Source organism: Anguilla rostrata, chromosome 5 (assembly GCF_018555375.3).
Source record: "Anguilla rostrata isolate EN2019 chromosome 5, ASM1855537v3, whole genome shotgun sequence".
Classification (NCBI taxonomy): Eukaryota; Metazoa; Chordata; class Actinopteri; order Anguilliformes; family Anguillidae; genus Anguilla; species Anguilla rostrata.
In genome coordinates, this window is record NC_057937.1 from 11,143,388 (window position 1) to 11,161,969 (window position 18,582).

General features: G+C 39.8%; 2 protein-coding genes across 2 annotated transcripts; one reads left to right on the forward strand and one right to left on the reverse strand.

Annotated features, from left to right (window-relative positions):
- Nucleotides 1–6,483, reverse strand: scpp1 (secretory calcium-binding phosphoprotein 1). The gene is made up of 10 exons (XM_064335115.1): nt 6,184–6,483; nt 5,610–5,664; nt 5,418–5,465; nt 3,739–3,792; nt 3,301–3,330; nt 2,733–2,765; nt 2,418–2,453; nt 2,259–2,294; nt 1,946–2,011; nt 1–1,632 (listed from the first exon to the last, which is right to left on the reverse strand). The coding sequence occupies exons 2-10, from the start codon at nt 5,661–5,663 to the stop codon at nt 1,231–1,233; spliced, it is 759 nt and encodes a 252-aa protein (XP_064191185.1). The 5' UTR covers nt 5,664; nt 6,184–6,483; the 3' UTR covers nt 1–1,230.
- Nucleotides 6,484–10,403: 3,920 nt separating this feature from the next.
- Nucleotides 10,404–18,089, forward strand: sparcl1 (SPARC-like 1). Its single transcript, XM_064335116.1, has 11 exons — nt 10,404–10,553; nt 11,970–12,038; nt 12,278–12,352; nt 12,530–13,438; nt 13,564–13,666; nt 14,068–14,189; nt 14,476–14,596; nt 14,885–15,021; nt 15,287–15,435; nt 15,884–16,032; nt 17,186–18,089. Exons 2-11 carry the CDS (start codon nt 11,985–11,987, stop codon nt 17,212–17,214), a joined length of 1,848 nt encoding a protein of 615 aa, XP_064191186.1. The 5' UTR covers nt 10,404–10,553; nt 11,970–11,984; the 3' UTR covers nt 17,215–18,089.
- Nucleotides 18,090–18,582: the final 493 nt, after the last annotated feature.

Consider the following 18,582-nt stretch of genomic DNA (forward strand, 5'->3'; position numbering starts at 1 on the left):
ACCCAACACATGAATACATGCTGCTTACCATTTTAATTTGTTGACAAAAACAAATTGTGGCAGATCTAAAACACATTTTAATGACAATTCTTAAATAAATACATATGCTTGGCATTCTTGGTATTATTTTTGCTGTATATAATATGGTAGAAATAAATACTATAAAGTTATGTTATAATACTCACAGACACAAATTCAGTTTGCATTAGCTACATTTCATTTGCACATCTGACATGAATGCACAGGAAAGCATTGATCATGCTGTTATTCTGTACTAATGCATATGAATAATCTCACATCACTTACATCATGTATGTAGAGGGAAATAATACATTAATAACACTTTATATTTTTAAGGCAAAACATTTACTATTTACCTTTTTGGATCCGTGTGTCTATTTTTATAGCTTGTGGTGCTTACACGGGTGGTGATGTAATTTCCTGTATCCTCCCATATCCTTAAAACAGGAAGGCCTTTGCCAATGATGAATATAACAACTACGAACACTTTAAACTGGAAGGCAGTAAGAAGAGCAGGTGTGTACCTTAGCATTGTACCTTAGAAGCTGTGTCCTATAACACTATTCCCAATAAACCACTTTGGATTTATGACAGAAAATAAATAAAAATTCTCAAAGCACAAAAATATGAGCACAGAGGGGTAAGATGGATTAACTTATAGATTTTTAGTTAAGTCTGATGTTCTTTAAAATTAATTTTTAACAGTGCTCATTCTGAATATCATATTATGTTCAATTAAAGGTAAATTAACCTTACACATTACAGAAAAAAACTTGATAAATTGAAAATAAATAATTTAATATTGAGCATGTTTATCACTATACAAGTAATTTAATGTAACCACAATGTAGCTCATTCCTGGTTAATTCATGTACTGTACACTCAAATGCATGGCGCTTCCCAAAGCAATAACACTGACTACATATTTTAACATCTTCAACACAGATGAAATAAGGTACCTGAGGTCAATATTTTCAAGGTTAAATTGAACTCCCACAATAGTAAACACCCGATTGGAGTAGGAGGAAAGAATAAGCACTGCAATTAATACTGCTGCTGGACCAACCTGGGCCGAATGCCCTGCCATGCCTGAAATAGGGTTGGATGCTGTAGTCCTGGTGCCTAAATAGGAGGTTGCGGTTAGCTGTGAGCCATGACCCACAATGCACCAGTGTCCCTGAAGCTCAGTGTTCCTCACGCGGGGGCTCGTCACCACGTGTGAAGCTCCCTCTCTCCGTCGTCCAGCGTCAGCATGTCGCCAACGGAGTCGTGGGTCTGGTCGTCCTCGAAGGAGCGCTCCTCGCTGCTGCGGCTGCAGTCGCGGCTGCTGTCCCGGCTGCTGTCCCGGCTGCTGTCCCCCGCGTCCGCGCATTCTCGCGACAGGCTCCGCCCCTCCTGGCTTTGCTCGCTCTCCGAGCTGTGGCAGTCCGGGCCGTCCTCGCCCTCCCTGCACTCCCTGGACCCCTCGCTCTGGTGGCTCTCCGAGCTGCTGGTCGGGTTGCTGGTGTTGGCGTCCACGGCGTGCGAATCTTCCTCACTGCTGCTGGTGCTGTTGCTCATGCTGCTGTCCTCGTCGCTCTTCAGGTTGATCTTGAACACCCCAACCCAGCTCTGCATATTCAATACACACATCGATTTAAGCACACTTATATGAATGAGACAGAGATGTACACACAAACATTAGCAATAGTTACACTTTATATGTAACTTGCGCAACTGATACAATTTCTGACTGCTGTTTGTCCTGCAAGTACACCCCATTTGTTTAAATTGTATCAAAATAAGGATACCTAAAATATTGAGAAAATATGAAGGGAGGGGGGTGTGTTTATGGAATGCGTTCCAATTTGGTAGTTTACTTAAGAGTTCACATAACTGTACTTGAATCCCAGCGTACTGATGGCCCTCAGATCCCTGTACCCACCTTCCTCAAGTTCTCCTCACTGCCTCTGCTGTCATCTCTGGTGTCCCCATCCTCATCGGAGTCACTCTGCTCAGATTGAAGCACAGGGTCACTGGCTCAGCCACACAGATGATGTCATATTCTACTGCAATTCTTTAGAAACGCTAAAGTGGTGGCTTAAGAATTTGAACATTATACAGAGAAGGTAGTGGACAAAAAGTAAATTACAAATGTTAAATTGGCTTATGGACTACCACTGTTTTTGATTAAACCGGATGATCTCGCCTCTGGTTGAAATTGACAATTTTATTACATGAACGATGCTGACAGATACCTTTTCACGAGAATGGCTTTCACTCTCTTCTGAACTCTGTGAATGTAAAAAAGGGGCATTACAATACAGGTAATACAGGAACCAATTACAAAGGATCTCATTATGTGTTCAGCCTTTCACTCATAGTTAAGGCTGGCAAAGTTAAGTTTCATAACTGACCTTGTCCTCATCTGTCGTGTCCCTGGACTCAGATGTCTGAAAGAAAAACAACCAAGTATGAGCATACATAGAGAAAAGAGATCCATGCTGTTCTGGGACCAGTTTACAGCATCCATCTTGGTAATATGGTACCAGGTCTCCCCTTACTAGTGGCATATAAGGGAAACAGATACATTTTCTTCATTCGGATAACTGTAAACTATGATTATTTAACACCTACTTCTTGATCTTTTACAACACATGCATGTGCAACAGCTGAATATAGTGATATGCCGCTGATTGCATGGGGTTAAATGCATGGATGTTTGAAATTACCTTGTCTTCGGATGTGTTGGTTTCCTCTGAGGTCTGATGATGAAAATGATAATGAATTATTAATTAATTTAATGAATAATATCAATTATTTATAAACTGAAATTTCAGTGCACATAAAAATAAGCACCAGCATACACAACGACATATCCAGTAACTTTATATAATTGGAAGCAAAAAAACATTGAGTTTGATGTTTCCAAACTCCTTCCTTGTTTGATATTTGATTTGTATTTGCTATTTATTTATGTTTCTGATTTTATGTTCCAGAATCAACATTATGTCACAGTTTTTACAGTAAACTATTTTATAGACCACAGAGAAAACAAAACTAAACAACCACTAATCTTGACCCAACAACTCATATAACAATTCATAAAATCTCCTTTTAGCGATGTTGGGAATTAAGAATATTTACAGTGTTGGACATTGTCGGTTTTTAATGACGTTGACTTAATGCAACTGTAATAACTAAGGCAAAAACATGTATTACTTTTACTCTTTTTTATTTACAGGACATGAATATAAGTGATAGGAGATATATTTTAAATATTCATTTAGGCAAACTTACCTTAGTTTCTGAAGTATTTTCTTGTGAGCCCTGAAATTATTAAACAACTAAGTTTCATAATCATTTCACAAAATTCCACATGTACATGATTCTACTATTGAAAAGATAAGTTTCATGTTTGAAGGTATATAATTATATGAGATGCATGGTATCAGATGTTTTACAGAGATTACTGTAAAATTGATGTTAAGTAGGTTTTAATACAACACTTTATCATCAATTTTCTGATCCTGAGTAGGAGTAAACCTTTTTATAATCTTTAAAAAAAGGATTTGCTCATTGACTGCTGAGTGTCTCTCAAAAAATAATATCCTGAAATACATCCAGAAATGGACAAAGCAACACGGTATTACACTGTCCACCTTCTGTAAGTCTAACTGTTAAAGATCTCGCTCACAGCATTTGCCTGGAGTTCAGTGATGTTCATACAGTACCTACCTCACGTTCTGCAGACTCATGTTCCGCAGACACCGCTGCTGAGGAGCTGTGGACCTGTGGACCACATGAACAGAGACACGTTCTTTATGAGTCCGAAACATTCACGCATTCAGCAAAGTGCAATGGCCTCTGCCCAACACCTGCAGTTTTATTCAGTAGAGAACTTAACCCAAATTTGTGTCATCATGGTAATCTATGTTTAAACATGTAATTGTCCCACAAAACAATCAAACAATGAAATACAAATAGCATTATTTACTCAAGGTTCTGTACTAAGGGCAATCCTGACAGCAACTGAGAGATGGCACAGTACTAGCCCACACTTACCACTTCAAATTTCCCACATACCGCTATGAAATGACGGCAATGAACTCATCCCAATCTGGCAGCCAGAACACAGCCGCAACACCTTAAATGTGGCTAGCTACAGTTAGGCCACTTCTGGCCCACAATACACTTCCCATTGCCAAAACTGACCCATAACGCAACCACATTTGGCCCAGAATACACCTGCTATCTGGGAAAGGTCATTGTGGTTAGCTTAACATCACTAGTGCAAACATAAACCATACGTTTCTTAGTGTCAATATGTTCTTCCTGCTTTCTCTGGCATATGTGTTCTGTGAAGCCAGTAAGATATGTTGTAAATTTGGAAGGTTTGCACTGATGAAAATCCTTCTCCGGATGTCATTATGCTTTAATCCACAAAAATGACCCACTAATTATAGACCAGAGTTGCTAAACTCAGGAGGGTTGCAGTGTCTGCAGACTGTAGTTCCGTCCAGGCAGACACAGCAATCCTACTCCTGGCTGAACAAATCCAGTATTTCCCTTCAGCTGTCAACATGCTACACAGAGAGTCATTCACTATCACAGACAGCAGGGATAGCTTGTGAATGGACTGGAACTGAATGGCTGTGCTAGACATAGCCAACATAGCCCTCAAAGACTGCAGACTCCCCAGGCCCCACGTTATAGAAGGCAGTTCACTTTTGCTGACTTTTGCTGACACTTCAGAAAGTTCTGGAAGTTGTGAAAAAGAAAACCGTGGAGGTGTCTCCGGAGATGCCTGCTTGAGTTGAAGCAGTCCTGTAGATCTGCTCCTCCAAGACAAACCAGAGCTTTGGTGCAGGTACCAATTACATCAATAATATGGTTTAAAACCCTTCAATGGGGGAGCCAGACGGTTGCTTGTTTGTTTACCCACACCATATTTAATTACCCTCATTTTCCATGTCTAGCCTATTGTGCATTCAAAAAAAATGCAGCAGAGCAATACTACCGCAGACTTGCAGTAGTTGTTTTGTCTGGGCTAAGTGTGTCTGGGTAAATCTAACCACTACTGTGCTTTATTAATAATTCAGACATACTAAATATATTCTCTTCTGCAGTATTTAGTCCATTTCTGTGACTTCTGAATCCAAGATTTTGCTGAAGCAAGACAGTGTATGCGTTATCCATAGTTTAATTAAAAACATGCACTATAATGATTGCAAGATTGACACAATAAATAAATTAATAGTCTATTTCGTCAATAAAACACCTGTCAACTATAACCCGTTTTACTTTAAAAGTCTTGGATATCACACAGAGTAAGTCAGAGTGCAGTGGAAATCTTTATGTGAAAATACTGTAGACGAGCGAAACCCCCTTCATCCCATGTAGAATATTTCACTCACTGTTTTTGCCTCTTGACCAGTTTCTTCTAAGGCACCTTTCTGATGTATCTGTCCATTGAAAAAAAAGAAACCAGAGAAAACATATCACAGTAAATCAACATTAAGCAAATGTATCTATTGATAATATTCTGAACATGTTTATTTTATTCCCTTGATAAAAAAATAAATAAATAAATAAAAAAACATACTCACAGGGTTAGCAAAAGCAATTCCCAGCAGGCAAACGATCACCAAGGTAGCCTTCATCCTGTAATAGACACAGCTGTCATTAACTGCTTTGGACACAAATGCCATATGACACTTGTATCCCTCGACTTAGCTGCTATTACATCCAAACATTTGATTCAGTTAAGCACTATGACATGCAGCAAACCACAGTGCCATGTTTACAGAAAATAATCTATCCTTATTTAGTCAGTTTTGAAGTCCCGACAGTGCCAATATAGACCTTCAAAGAAATTGAAGAAAACAGAAAATAAATAAATAACTAAATAAATAAATTAATAAAAGTAGTACAACAGCAGTTGGTTTCGGAACATAAAAACAAATCACATTTTATTTTGTAGAAATGCATTCAAATGCGAAAAAAGATTTATGTAAATGAATCATGTTGTTAATATGCAATGCATAAATGCACACAGTCTGGCCTAGGCAGCGTTCAGAGGACTACTTTCAATGACAGTAATGCAATCACTCTTTCTACCAGACGTATGAGTTAACATGAATATATATTGAAGCATTAGGTCACCAGCGCCTCTTGCAGTACCTCTCTCAATCGATGAGTTTGCGATGTCGTCGCTTAATCCAACAACAGAGACGAGCGGTTCCCTGCGCAATGAGTAATCAAGCCTGTGTCGTCTGCGAAGTGAAGTCCTGAAACAGGCAGGGCCAGGTTCATAAACTGTACTAAAGTTGGGAGCCAGACAGAGCTATTTATTATTGTGGATGTCAGCTGAAGGCATCGCTTCCTAACCGCCAGCTCAGCTCTCCCCCTTTTTCAGGCTACCACGGACTGTCGGAGGTGTGTACTGTAAGTTCCGGAAAGCGCCGGTGGTCTGGGAGTGCTTCCGATCGCCCCTATTCTGCAGTCTATCTTAAACTGAGGGAGAGTGTATTTTAGGAGAATATTACAGGGTGCGAATCCGCTGAGCACAGACAGCGTGAGCTTTCGCCCACGACAGGAAAAGAGGATTTCAGACATGGTAGCCTCCTTAAAGAAAGTGTTTTTTTTTTCTTCTTCTTTCTGACCCACTATACGGAACACGTTTATCACGTCGTCACAGCGAATATTTTTGTTCTGATTATTACCGTATAGTTTTGATGATTTCCACTGTTTGGAAATAGATATTATTGAAAAAATGCCCAAGCAACAATAGTAAAAAAAAAAAAGAAAGGAAAGAAATATAGAATGGTATTTAATTAAGTATGTTTATGCTGTATGATTCAGAAATCATTATTCATGAATGGGGCGTCCCCCTCCATTTGAATTTCAGTTCCAGCATTTCATTCACATCCTGTGAAGCACCTCTCATTCTAGAATATTACAGCATAATTACCTCCCTGCCTCATACAGTCGAGCCCACTGCACACAGAAAAACACTCACAACTTAATCACTCACACTTTCAATTCTTTAACAGTTGCAGAGTGTATTCAAGGGACACACCAAAAATACCAAGGATGCATATGCAAGAGGAAGACAACAGCACTTTCCTGTCTGGGATTCTGCCTGGTTTAATTGCAGATGACCTCAATCGGAAGCTTGGTTTGCTCATTGTCTGCCTCCCATTCCCCAGCTCTGTTGTCTTAATAATTACCACTGTGAGCTATTGCAGTCTTAATCCCCATGACAAAATAAGTAAACACATTATAAAAAAAAAAATAAAATAAATTAAAAAAAATATATATATATATATATATATATATATATAAATAAGCGTAAGGAAATGTCGTAGACATCTGTAATACATTGCATCATCCTGGAAACTATAAAAAGGGGGGGGGATGCTGATTCATACTGCAGTATATTTACTTGGCAAAGATGCGCCACCTTTATTCAATTACTGTGCCAGTGTTCATTACCATTACTGCCGAAGTATCTCATTGCTAGGACATTATTTGGGATTCTCTTTGGATGTTATTATTGAATTTCAATTCTAGATAACATGATCTGCCATTTTTGTGCTTCTGCCTGAGTGATCATGGCATAATTTCTGACTGGGGCCATTTTGTGGATTGGGAATCAGGGTCTCATTCACACACAGAAAATGTACAGTTGTACATTTTTTTTTGAATACTCTGTAGACATAGCAAGTGATACAGTGTGACTACTGTTCATTTGAGGCTGAGAATGGGATGTGTATTGCTACTGTCTCAACTGCAGTAAAACAACTGGACTAACCATTCTTTGCATTGTACAATTGCACACATCCCATTGCACAAATGTTTTAGAAATTCATTTTTGGCTATCACAAATCAGGTAGATGAACTCATAACAAATACAGTACTTCATATGAGAGGGAGTTTGGAGCAATCTGGGTGGCACAAAAATATATTGTATCTGAAGGTTTCTCAAAGCTAATAACCAATTACGCTTTCTGAAAATGTTACTAACACATTTTAAATGCACTGTTTTAAGTAGGGTTGTTAGAATCTTTCATCATAGCTGTACTCTTTCCAGGTAATGAGAGCTGTTTAGGTGTGTGTGTGTGTGTGTGTGTGTGCATGTATGCCCGCACGCATGTGTGTGTGTGTGTTTGTGTGTGTGTGTGTGGCAAAGGGTTATGCATTGAGGTTTCTGAGATTGAATAATTCCATTGTGTGTTGATATGACACATTTAGTTACAAATAAAGCTGTTGACTGTAGAGCATCCCAGCTGTTTCTAAGGCCCACCTGAAATTTTAGTGTTTAACTAATGCCAATGGAACCTAGCATATACATAGCAATACTTTTTTTCCACCAGTAAACAACTTTCCTTTTTTTCCTGTTGGCCTTTTTTTTTTTTTTTTTTTTTTAGGTCTGTGGCTTTCCATTCCTTTACATTCTGCTCCCACTATATGTTACTTCCTCAATACCCATATTTGGCTGACATTCTGTGGTCCTTTTGAATTCCATGTTTTTGACTTTACTTCCGGGAGTGGATGCTCCCACTGTGTAATTAAACCAAACAGTTTTCTCCTAGCTTCTGGGAAAGAAGTATTTTATTTCTAACAAGACCAATGGAACATTGGAGGCTGTGCACATCAACTGAAATGACTGGTGTTTGACAGGGGAAATTTCAGTGAAATAAAAGAATACCAACATTTCAGACATCAGCACAGTGCTGGCTGCATCTCGTCACATTGTGGTTATTGGCCTGTTCCAAATGTTTCTTTTGTCCCTCATATTACTCCTAAAACTGAGGTATTATATGTGAATACAGCATTTTGAGGATGTCTCATATGCTAATGATGTAGTCCAGTAAGGATTAAGGGCACATTAGACCTCAAATGCCTATTTTGGATTCCGTGGCTTGGCAGTCTTGGAATTCCTTGCACCATGTGTAGCTCAACTGTGCTCAATTCACACAGGAGTAAAGAAGGCCTTTTTCTAACATCCAGAAACATTGTCTGTTTGTAAATATTGAATGTACATAACATCGTAGCCCTAACACAAAATCATGTCTTCTTCGAAAAGCAATGATCTCACCAAGACTTATCCACCAAGACTCTGTTTCCCCTTTTTTCCCGGTATTGTGTTCATAGGTATTTCTCAAACCACAAAGGGATGCTTACGTAACAACACCATCACCTATTGGTGGCAGACGTGATAACATTTCTAATAAATACTTGCCAAATTAATATTTTCTCATTGTAATATCCAATTTTTTACAGCAGAGGGCACCATATATTTGGAGATGGACGGTGTTTACATCACAAATGAAACTACAGTGAATGGCAGCAGTGCCTCTACCTCTATTTTGTGCAATTGCACATGGGAGTGCCCATTTTTACACACTTGTATCTGTCTAGTTAACCAGTGAACTAATTGGATTTATTTATTTATTTATTTGTTCCTTCTTTAACATTTTCAGCATGTGGTGCATGGGTATAGATAATGGATGAATGGATGGACATTCAGGAAAATTACCAGCCCTCCTCTAATTCAGCTGCATGGTGATTGTTTTTGCACAAAATGGCTGCTATGCAACCCTCAAGTGAGAGCTATTCATTTTTTGGTCAATGAGTTGTGCTTTCATAGTATCATACTTTGAAATTGAGAGATTAAATACATGAAATAGATGCAATATATCAATGTTATATATATATCAATTCAGGATATGGTCAAGAAAAATAAATAAATAAATAAATAAATAAATAAATAAATAAATAAATAAATAAATAAATAAATTACCCTGTTGGTAATATTTGCCATCATATTACTGTATCAGCGGCCAAATATTTTATAGTACATTAAAAAAAAAAATTAAATGGCTTTTGCATGGCATTAATCATTAAATGGTGACCAGTGTTGAAAGCAGCTAGAATATTTAGGAAACTAATTAGTATATAGATCATTCAAATGTCATGTCAAGCTGGCTAAATACCATTTTAGCAAGGAAATGACCACTATTAAAAGATAAATTCACATAATAATATATAAATCTAAAATCATTAAATAACCGCACTGCAATAAGAAGAAAAAAACCTTTGAAACAAAATTTTATTAATGTTATCCAATTATAAAATTCATTTCATTTTTTGTTTAACTTCATGTTGAGATATATAATCAATATTTCAGGGGAGTCCAGTCCAAAAAAAAAAAAAAGAAAATACATCCAAATCAATTATAAGAAATAAAAATAGATGACAGACAACAGATAGAAATGTTTTGATTGAATGCAATGCTCCCTCTACAGTTCCCCCTCCTCTTAGGCAGTTTGTACTGTTGGCTGGTGGCTGCAGGCTATAGGCTGAAAGCTTTCACTTGAGCTCAGGTCCACTGAATAGAGCCGCTCAGAGACTGCAGATAGACAGTCCGGAATAAAACGAGCCGGGGGTTCTGTTAGCACTGGCTCAGTGCGTGTCTGCCGTGTCCTGCTTTCCCTGTTGACTTCCCACTCCAGCCATATCCCCCTCTCCACAGCCCAGACCCACAGGTAAGCTCTCCCACACATTTTCTTTCCCTCCCTGCTAAATCTGCAAATGCAAAAATATGATAATGTATGTATAAAAAGTGTTGCAAGGATAATGAACATTCTGCTTTATGTACTGTAACTGAATTGCATGCAAATAATAATGTTTGGCATTCTTGTCTTAACTGTACAGTATCTAAAGAGAGCATTGAAAAGGTAAAAGCCAAAAAATAATAATAATAAATAGATGAGTGATGGGTATCTGAAGTGAAACACCAGTCGATGCTTGAGAAATACACATGCCATTGCAATGGTTAGCTGGGTTAATTAAACTACTTAAACTAATTATTATGACATGAAATTTCAAGATAAGAGTATGCAATTATTTTCTTATTCATTGAAATAGTAACAGACAACTACAGCAAGCCTATTTTGGAAAAAAAAATTGTAAAGTCTCTTTACAACACAATAAATACATAGATTTCTATGTATTTAATTTGCTCTACAAGTTCTTTGAAAATGAGTACGATATGGTCAACATGAGTTGGAAAATGGTTGTCAGAAATAAAAATGTATCCAGTTTCATAGGGCTAATATGAAGTGTAATGAAAACGAGCACATAAAACCACCACAGCATTTACCTAAAAAAACAGAAACACTGTTTTTTAAGTCATTTATCATCTCTGGCAAGCAATATTTTCATTCCTTTGTGATTCTTTGCGACTGAACCGCTGAAGCATTGTTCTTTCGGACAGATGCAATAATGGTGACATTGTTCTGACCAGGAGACAAAAAAAGTTTTGTGTATTTAGCGGACTCTCTTTCCAGTCTAGTGCCCACGGCTGTTTGCTTTGCCCTGCCAGACTTTCAATGTGACTTCTGAGCTGGGCACATCTCAGCTCCCGTTGCTGTGACAACTAAGACTACAGATTTAGGCCCCATTGCCGTGGACAACGTACAGCGGGCATACAGATTGAGATTGATGCACATGAGAAAACCATGCAGTACTTCAGACTGATTCTTTTCAGCTAGGGATGGGAAAGGGTGTTTCTCACATGCAAATGCAGGTAGTAAAAATAAGGGAAAATGCTTCTAGTTTTATATGGACCCCCAATGTGGATTGCACCTCAATGACTAGTCCTTATACAATCAAGTGTCAACATAAATATTGTGTACAAGTGGAATTATCACATTTTGAGTCATAATCAAGCCCTTTACTGAATACAAATGCAATATTGTTGGTACTTGACTTTGGGAAGTTGATATGAGTGAGCATTTCATTTCTCATTAAAATCACTGCTGAATGCATGATTTTTATGAGGGAAATAATTGCTTTGAAATACGACTCACAGAAACAAAGCTTGCTACCATTTTCAGGGACTTGAGCAGATGTTCTCGCCTGCAGGTTGAATATGTTGATAAGTTTTTCAATGCTTTCAGGTGTGATTATAAAAAATGAAGACTCACCTTCTCCTCCAGTGCCTTTTGGCATCAGCATTAGCTACCACTGTAAGTTCATATCATTCACTCAATTGAATATTCTTTTATGTAGAATGTATTCTTTATTATATATGTGGAACAATGTAAAAAAAAAAAAGACATACCCAATATATTTTTTAACAGGAGTATCTTGCAAAAGGAGTAAATTTGCCTTAAATATCCAGTTTAGAGACTGGTATAGTTTGCAAGATTGGCCTAGCAATGTGTTGCTTGTCAACTGTCTTTTTGTCATTTTCAAACTGTTTAAGGTAATGAGCAAACCTCATGGAAAACATCAAGATTCGCTACCTCATGGTAAACATCAAGACTCACCCAAGATCTTGGTGAGTCTTTAAGAAATGGACACACACACATTGTACACTGTACCCCTTGATTCAATTGTACTTTTTTGATATTGTTAATTAGATCAGGCCTCTTTGTCAAGTGAACTAAATGATAGGATGAGAAAATAAGTGTGAGGATGTGACCTTCTCTGCATTTTGATCCTGTCTACCCTGAAGGAAGCTGACCCAGAACAGGCCAGCGAGGAGAAGGTTCTCCCCACATCCATCACCTTTGAGTCCGACAGCCAGGAGCAGGATGACGCGGACGTGAGCTACGACGACGGCGAGGGCCTGCCCAAAGAAGACAGGGTTTTGGATGGGGCCGTGCAGGAGGAGAAGAGCGCTCCCGTGCTACTGAGCGAGGAGGCGCTGGCCGACCTGCTGGAGGAGTCCGAGGAGGAGGAGGAAGAGGAGGAAGATCAGGATGAGGGCTCGGAGGCTGAGATGGAGGGAAGGAGCGAGGAGGAGAGCGACAGCGACTCCAGCACGGAGTCGGAGATCCCCGTCGACATGGACTACGCCGGGGACAGTGACGGGTTGGGGCCCCAGGACCCCTTGGAGGAGGAGGTCAAACCCCTGTCCGATGCTGACTCTCAGCTCCTGCCCACGGGAGAGAGCCCAGCTGCTGAGGAGATCCCGAAGGACAGCGATTACGAGTCACGAGCAGGAGAAGGAGCGGAGGAGGCTGCAGGAAATCTGGAGGAGCAGGAAGGGGAATCTGCCACAGAAAGGAAGGGCCTAGAGGAGGCGGCTGACGCCAGCCAAGAGGACGATGAGAGAGGAGAGGAAAGCCAAGGCAACGACACACAGGAGACCAAAAGCAGTGTGGAGCTAGGAGGAGTGGCCAATGTAGAAGGAGCAGCCACAAGAGGAGGAGAAGAAGAGGAGAGCAACAGGAATGACAGTGGCGCTCACCCTAAGGTCAAAGCCAGCAAACAGAAGAAAAACCAAAGGGCCAAAACACTGTCAGAAACCAGAGATGCTGAGGAGGGGCCAGGGCCCCTACAGAAGGGCCACATGGAAAAAAAGCCTGACACTGTGGAAAACACCGTTCAGAAATCCAAAAAGAGAAAGATCGGGAAATGGGTAACAGCACTTTACTGCACACCAATCACTGCCAATCAGTGTCACCATAATGTATAATTTATTTAATGATGGTCTATTGTATAAATACACCAACATTAGTTCAACTTGATCTTATTTTTCTATAGGCTACTCTGGTAGGCCTGAACCCTGTGCAGATCCGAGCGACAGAAGAACTGTACCCCAATGAGCGCCTGTCCCAGGACGAGAGCTCGGAGGAAGCTCCTGTCAGTAAGTGTTGTTTCAGTGTGCATTGCTCTCAAAGCTTGGGGGGAGACGGGGGGGCGGGGTGGTTGTGCGGGACGTCGGTGGTGGACGACCAGGAATGTGCTGATGGGTCGTTTTTTGCTTGTATAAGAATGTTTTTGGTTCGATTGGCCGGCACTATCAAAACAACCCCCAGCCTGCGGCATTGAGAGCCGCCTATATCTGCTTCCCCTACTGTACATACCGATATAAGGATGGAATGTGTACAAAATACAGCACGGGGGAGTCTGGAATACAAAAGGGGGAAGGTGAAACAATGGAATTTGCTGTGCTCATCTTTCTCAGCTCTTATACACATGCAGAGTTTGGTTAATAATGATTTTTCAGGCCTGGCTAACAGGCGTGTCTGGCCCTTGTTCTTTCAGATCCCTGCAGAAATTTCCGGTGCAAACGCGGGAAGACGTGTAAAGTGAACGAGGACGACGAACCAGTGTGCATCTGTCAGGACCCCTCCTCATGCACGCCCAGTACGACTGCAACTGAACATGTGAGCACAGACTGTAAAATAACGCCTATAAGCCAGTTCACCTATAAACTAAACGGCAGAACAATCTGTCTCTACAGTGGGTAAAAACTATGCACGATTATGTACTGTATACAGTAGAAAGAAACAAAAAGTGGGTCTAGAAACAAGAGTGGGCTTTATGAGCTCTAAGAATGCTTATGCTAAAGAAAGAATATAGAAAACAACGATGAACAATGCTAACAAAGAAAAAAAAAAGGTTAGAGCAAGATTTAATAATATTGTTCCCTATAAAATATCTTTGGTACAGGTGTGCGGAACAGACAATAAGACTTATGACACGTCCTGTGAACTCTTCGCTACAAAGTGTAACCTTGAGGGCACCAAGAAAGGCCATCGGCTACACCTGGACTATACTGGATCCTGCAAATGTATCCCACGCGCATTGCACAACTGCACACCTTTATATTCTAATCACACCAGGACAACAAATTTAGCCACTGAATGCACGGTGCTGCTTCAAAGCCTGAATGAGGCATTGCTGTTATACACTTGACACATAACTTTGTTATTGAAAATATCCAGCATAGTGAGTGGATTATTTTTAAGTTGTGAGCTTCAAAATGTAAATTGTACCAGGTACCTGCTAGTCAATAATAACCATGATGCTCCGTGCACAGGATGAGTGCATTGGCTGACTTTTCTCTCGGGCCCTGCAGACATCGCTCCCTGCCAGGAGGGGGAGCTGTTGCAGTTTCCGCTGCGCATGCGGGACTGGCTGAAGAACGTCCTGCTGCAGCTTTACGAGCGTGACACGAGAAATCCCGGCTTCCTCACGGCCAAGCAGCGAGCCAGAGTATGTGACTGCCCCCGCCTCCACTTCTACCCTTAATCACATTCATTAACAATACCATTAGTAAGCTATTCGCAAGCCAGGTTAACACAGGTGGCCGTTTGCATGAGGTACTGAAGTACTCCGTATATCTCTATTCAGAGAAAGTTGTAGAATGGTGATGTAGGGAATAAATCATTGTAGCTTATAAACTGCTTTATATAAATAATAATTAAAATAAATAAATAAATAAAATAATAATAATGCAATCTTGCCATTTCCCTGCCAGGTTCAGAAGATCTATGAGAGTGAGAGAAGGCTGCATGCCGATGACCACCCCATTGAGATGCTCATACGGGACTTTGAGAAGAACTACAACCTGTACATCTATCCTGTGCACTGGCAGTTCGCTCAGATGGACCAGCACCCTGCTGACAGGTACTGTCACAGTTAAAGGTAGACACACAGTGGGTACACCTTGTCCTTGACACGTCTGGTTAGCTTGTGGATTGAAGTAATTTGTACTTTTAGTGGAGTTGGCTGTTGTCTACTCAGCCCCTTTAGTATTAACGCTTCAAGGTATAAGAATGTGATAAGAATGCTCTTAGCTGAACCTTCTATTGCTAATGTAACAATCACCACTGGTAATTGAAAGCAAGGAAGTTCTAAAAACTCCAAGAATCTACTCTTCAAATGGTTAAAGGATGAGAATAATGTAGGCCAGTGGTTCCCAAACCTTCTTGGGCACCCCCTGCCTGATCCAGGTATAAGGCACACACTGTATGTAGAATTACTTGTACCTTCGGTTGACATCTGTTAGCAAAAAAAACCCCAAAACCATTGCAGAAGTAAAAATGTCCACGCGGCGTGCATTGTGTTTGTGTAGGTTCCTCTCTCACTCTGAGCTGGCCCCTCTCAGAGTGCCTCTGGTCCCCATGGAGCACTGCACCTCCCTCTTCTTCAAAGAGTGCGATGCCGATAAGGACAAGCAGGTGTCTTTCAAGGAATGGGGCCATTGCTTCGGCATCAAGGACGGTGAGAGGAGCTCTCATTACATTACAGGCATTTAGCGGACGCACTTATCCAGAGCAATTTTCACAACTTTTACATTGCATTTACATTGGATCCACTTATACAGCTGGATATACTGTGCAGGTTAAGCACCTTGCTCAAGGGTACAACGGAAGTGTCCTACCCGGAAATTGAACCTGTGACCTTTAGGTTACAAGACCCGTTCCTTACCCATTACATTTCACTGCTCTCCCTTCGGTTGGTTTACTGCACTCTAAATCACAACTAAAGAAGGTTATTCTTTTGCAGAGATGTTAGATAAGGATGGGGGAAACACACTTCTGAGTATCTCAGCTGGTAAAGGTGATAGTCATGAGTCTAGCCTGGGCCCCTAAGTTTGAGCTTCGGCTATCTTGCTAGCTGACTGTATTTTACAGTCCAGTGGCGAAACATAATAGGATCCGTCCCTCCTGGGGCGCAATGGGTCTCAGTCGGACAGGGCCCTTCAGGGAACCCAAAAACATTGCATCAGGCACTCGCAGGACACCCACAGCAAGAGACGGGGGTCTACAAGTGCACAGTATGACCCGAAATGTGGAATATTGTCACTGTCAAGTTTGCTGTCATATTGCTGAATAAATGTACAGTAGAGGAAAATGCATTGGAGTTTTTTTTTTTTTTTTTCAAAATAATGAACAAAAAATATCATATCAGAGCAAGGAAAGCATGTCAAAAAATATATTTTATTATAGCAAATTGCTCTAATATCAATTAGCCCTTTTTTTTATTTGAAATTAAGATTAGATTTAGTGTTTAGTTGTTCACATATGTTATAATTTTTCACTTGAAAATTTTATATATATAACGTTTGACCAAAAAAGTCTTATTCGTCATCATGGCGGTCTCGAAAATGAACGGAAAATCGTGTGTGGGAAAAACATTTAGCCATGCAGCCACACGTGTGATAATTATAGGGTGAAATAATGGCTAACATGTGGCCTGGGGTGCTAATGCGTTCTAATTGTAGAGTGCGGTGATAATAACACTTTTTAAAGTTTCTCTGAACATAATATGGCAGAAAGTGAAAGGACGGGCCTACAGCTTATGGAATTTAAAGAGCTTTTAGGCTGCAGCATCCTGTTGAATTTACTCTTATATGTGTTTTTCTGTTCTACAGAGGACATGGATTTGAACCTTTTATTCTAAATTCAGACCTCAGTGTCTAACAGCCAGCTGAACAGAGAGAGGGCTGGCCTTCCTTCCTGGAGTAGAGAGAAGAAATGAGTGTGTAGATTAATGTCTCAGTTTGTGTGTGGTGTGTGGGTAAGTGTGTGCATGTGTGTCACACAAAAAAGTAAATAATTGCAGTATTGTACTCCCTTTTTAATGTTTCCCTTTTGATAAAGTATGGGGAAATTGCTGTGTTATATCAGAACAGGTGATGTAAACAAATTAAACTATAAATATGTGGATGTTCTAAGCTTTTCAGAAAATGACCATTCCATCTAAAAATATATGTATGGTACAGTATGAACACAAAAAAGCTGTTTACTCAACCATTACTACAATATCAATGTTGTTACAGAGTGAACCTGAAGCTAACTGTCACATTCATGATGAAAGGCCAATTTCAAATAAATAGAAATAATTATTTCTGAAATTAAATTGAAATGTGAATATATGTCTTCCATACCTCAGAAGAAGACTGAATGTTGTAATAAATAAGTAAAATGTTGTAATCGATTTAAGCCATTTAAACAGAATGTTTGATAATGGATAATGGATACACTGTATTGTTATTATTTCTCTATAAATCTTTACATCATGGCTTAATGCCCATTTATTCTGCTTTACATTTAAATGATCTTGCATTAAATTTAACTGTCATAATGATTTCTATTAAAACCAGAGTACGTTTTTATTTATTCATGACCATTACAAGCAAAGGAAGCTTACAATTTATCCAGTGATGTTGAAGCAAATTATAGCTGTAAAACACTTTGAATGCTTTAAATGTTTTGTTGCGCCTGCCATGTCTTCTGCTTTATTAACACTCTTAATAAAAGGCATTTTAGATTTTCTTCAAGTTTTCTGTGTCCTCTGTTATGTTGTACATGTTTGCAGCACAGATGGGAGATTTTCTGGGTGTGGTAGGAGTGGCAGAGACAGGCGGTCCGCACCATGGCAAAGGAACAGTTCACTTACATAAGTGGATTTTAAGGAGAGCAGGTGTTCAGAGATTATAGCCAACTATGACATTTTGGGGAAAAAAAAGTAAAGAACAAACAGTGAGAGAATCACGTTGTGGGTTGTGTAGGTCTGACTGACAGGTCAGTGATGTCATTGGAGGTTGATGCTGTCACTCATATTTTTTTCTCCTGGATTGACCAAGAGGGTTAAAGGTGTAGCCACTGTGGAAGCTGATTCAGCATTAAAATCCCAACATGGACATGAAGCTACATGAGTGAAATCAGGTTTTTGTGCTTAAGATTTAAGATCCCTTTCTGGTACTGTTTTTGCAGAGTAACATTATGTATGCAGATCTGAATGGAGTGCGGTTCTAAAAAATGCACC

Coding starts and splice junctions, on each gene's coding strand:
- sparcl1 (XM_064335116.1), top strand. CDS start 11,985: ATGAAGACTCACCTTCTCCTCCAGTGCCTTTTGGCATCAGCATTAGCT. Junction 13,667..14,067: donor CTCGGAGGAAGCTCCTGTCA/GTAAGTGTTGTT, acceptor TTGTTCTTTCAG/ATCCCTGCAGAAATTTCCGG. Junction 14,597..14,884: donor CTATACTGGATCCTGCAAAT/GTATCCCACGCG, acceptor CGGGCCCTGCAG/ACATCGCTCCCTGCCAGGAG.
- scpp1 (XM_064335115.1), bottom strand. CDS start 5,663: ATGAAGGCTACCTTGGTGATCGTTTGCCTGCTGGGAATTGCTTTTGCT. Junction 3,331..3,738: donor ATGAGTCTGCAGAACGTGAG/GTAGGTACTGTA, acceptor TAATAATTTCAG/GGCTCACAAGAAAATACTTC. Junction 1,633..1,945: donor GTGAGGAGAACTTGAGGAAG/GTGGGTACAGGG, acceptor TTGAATATGCAG/AGCTGGGTTGGGGTGTTCAA.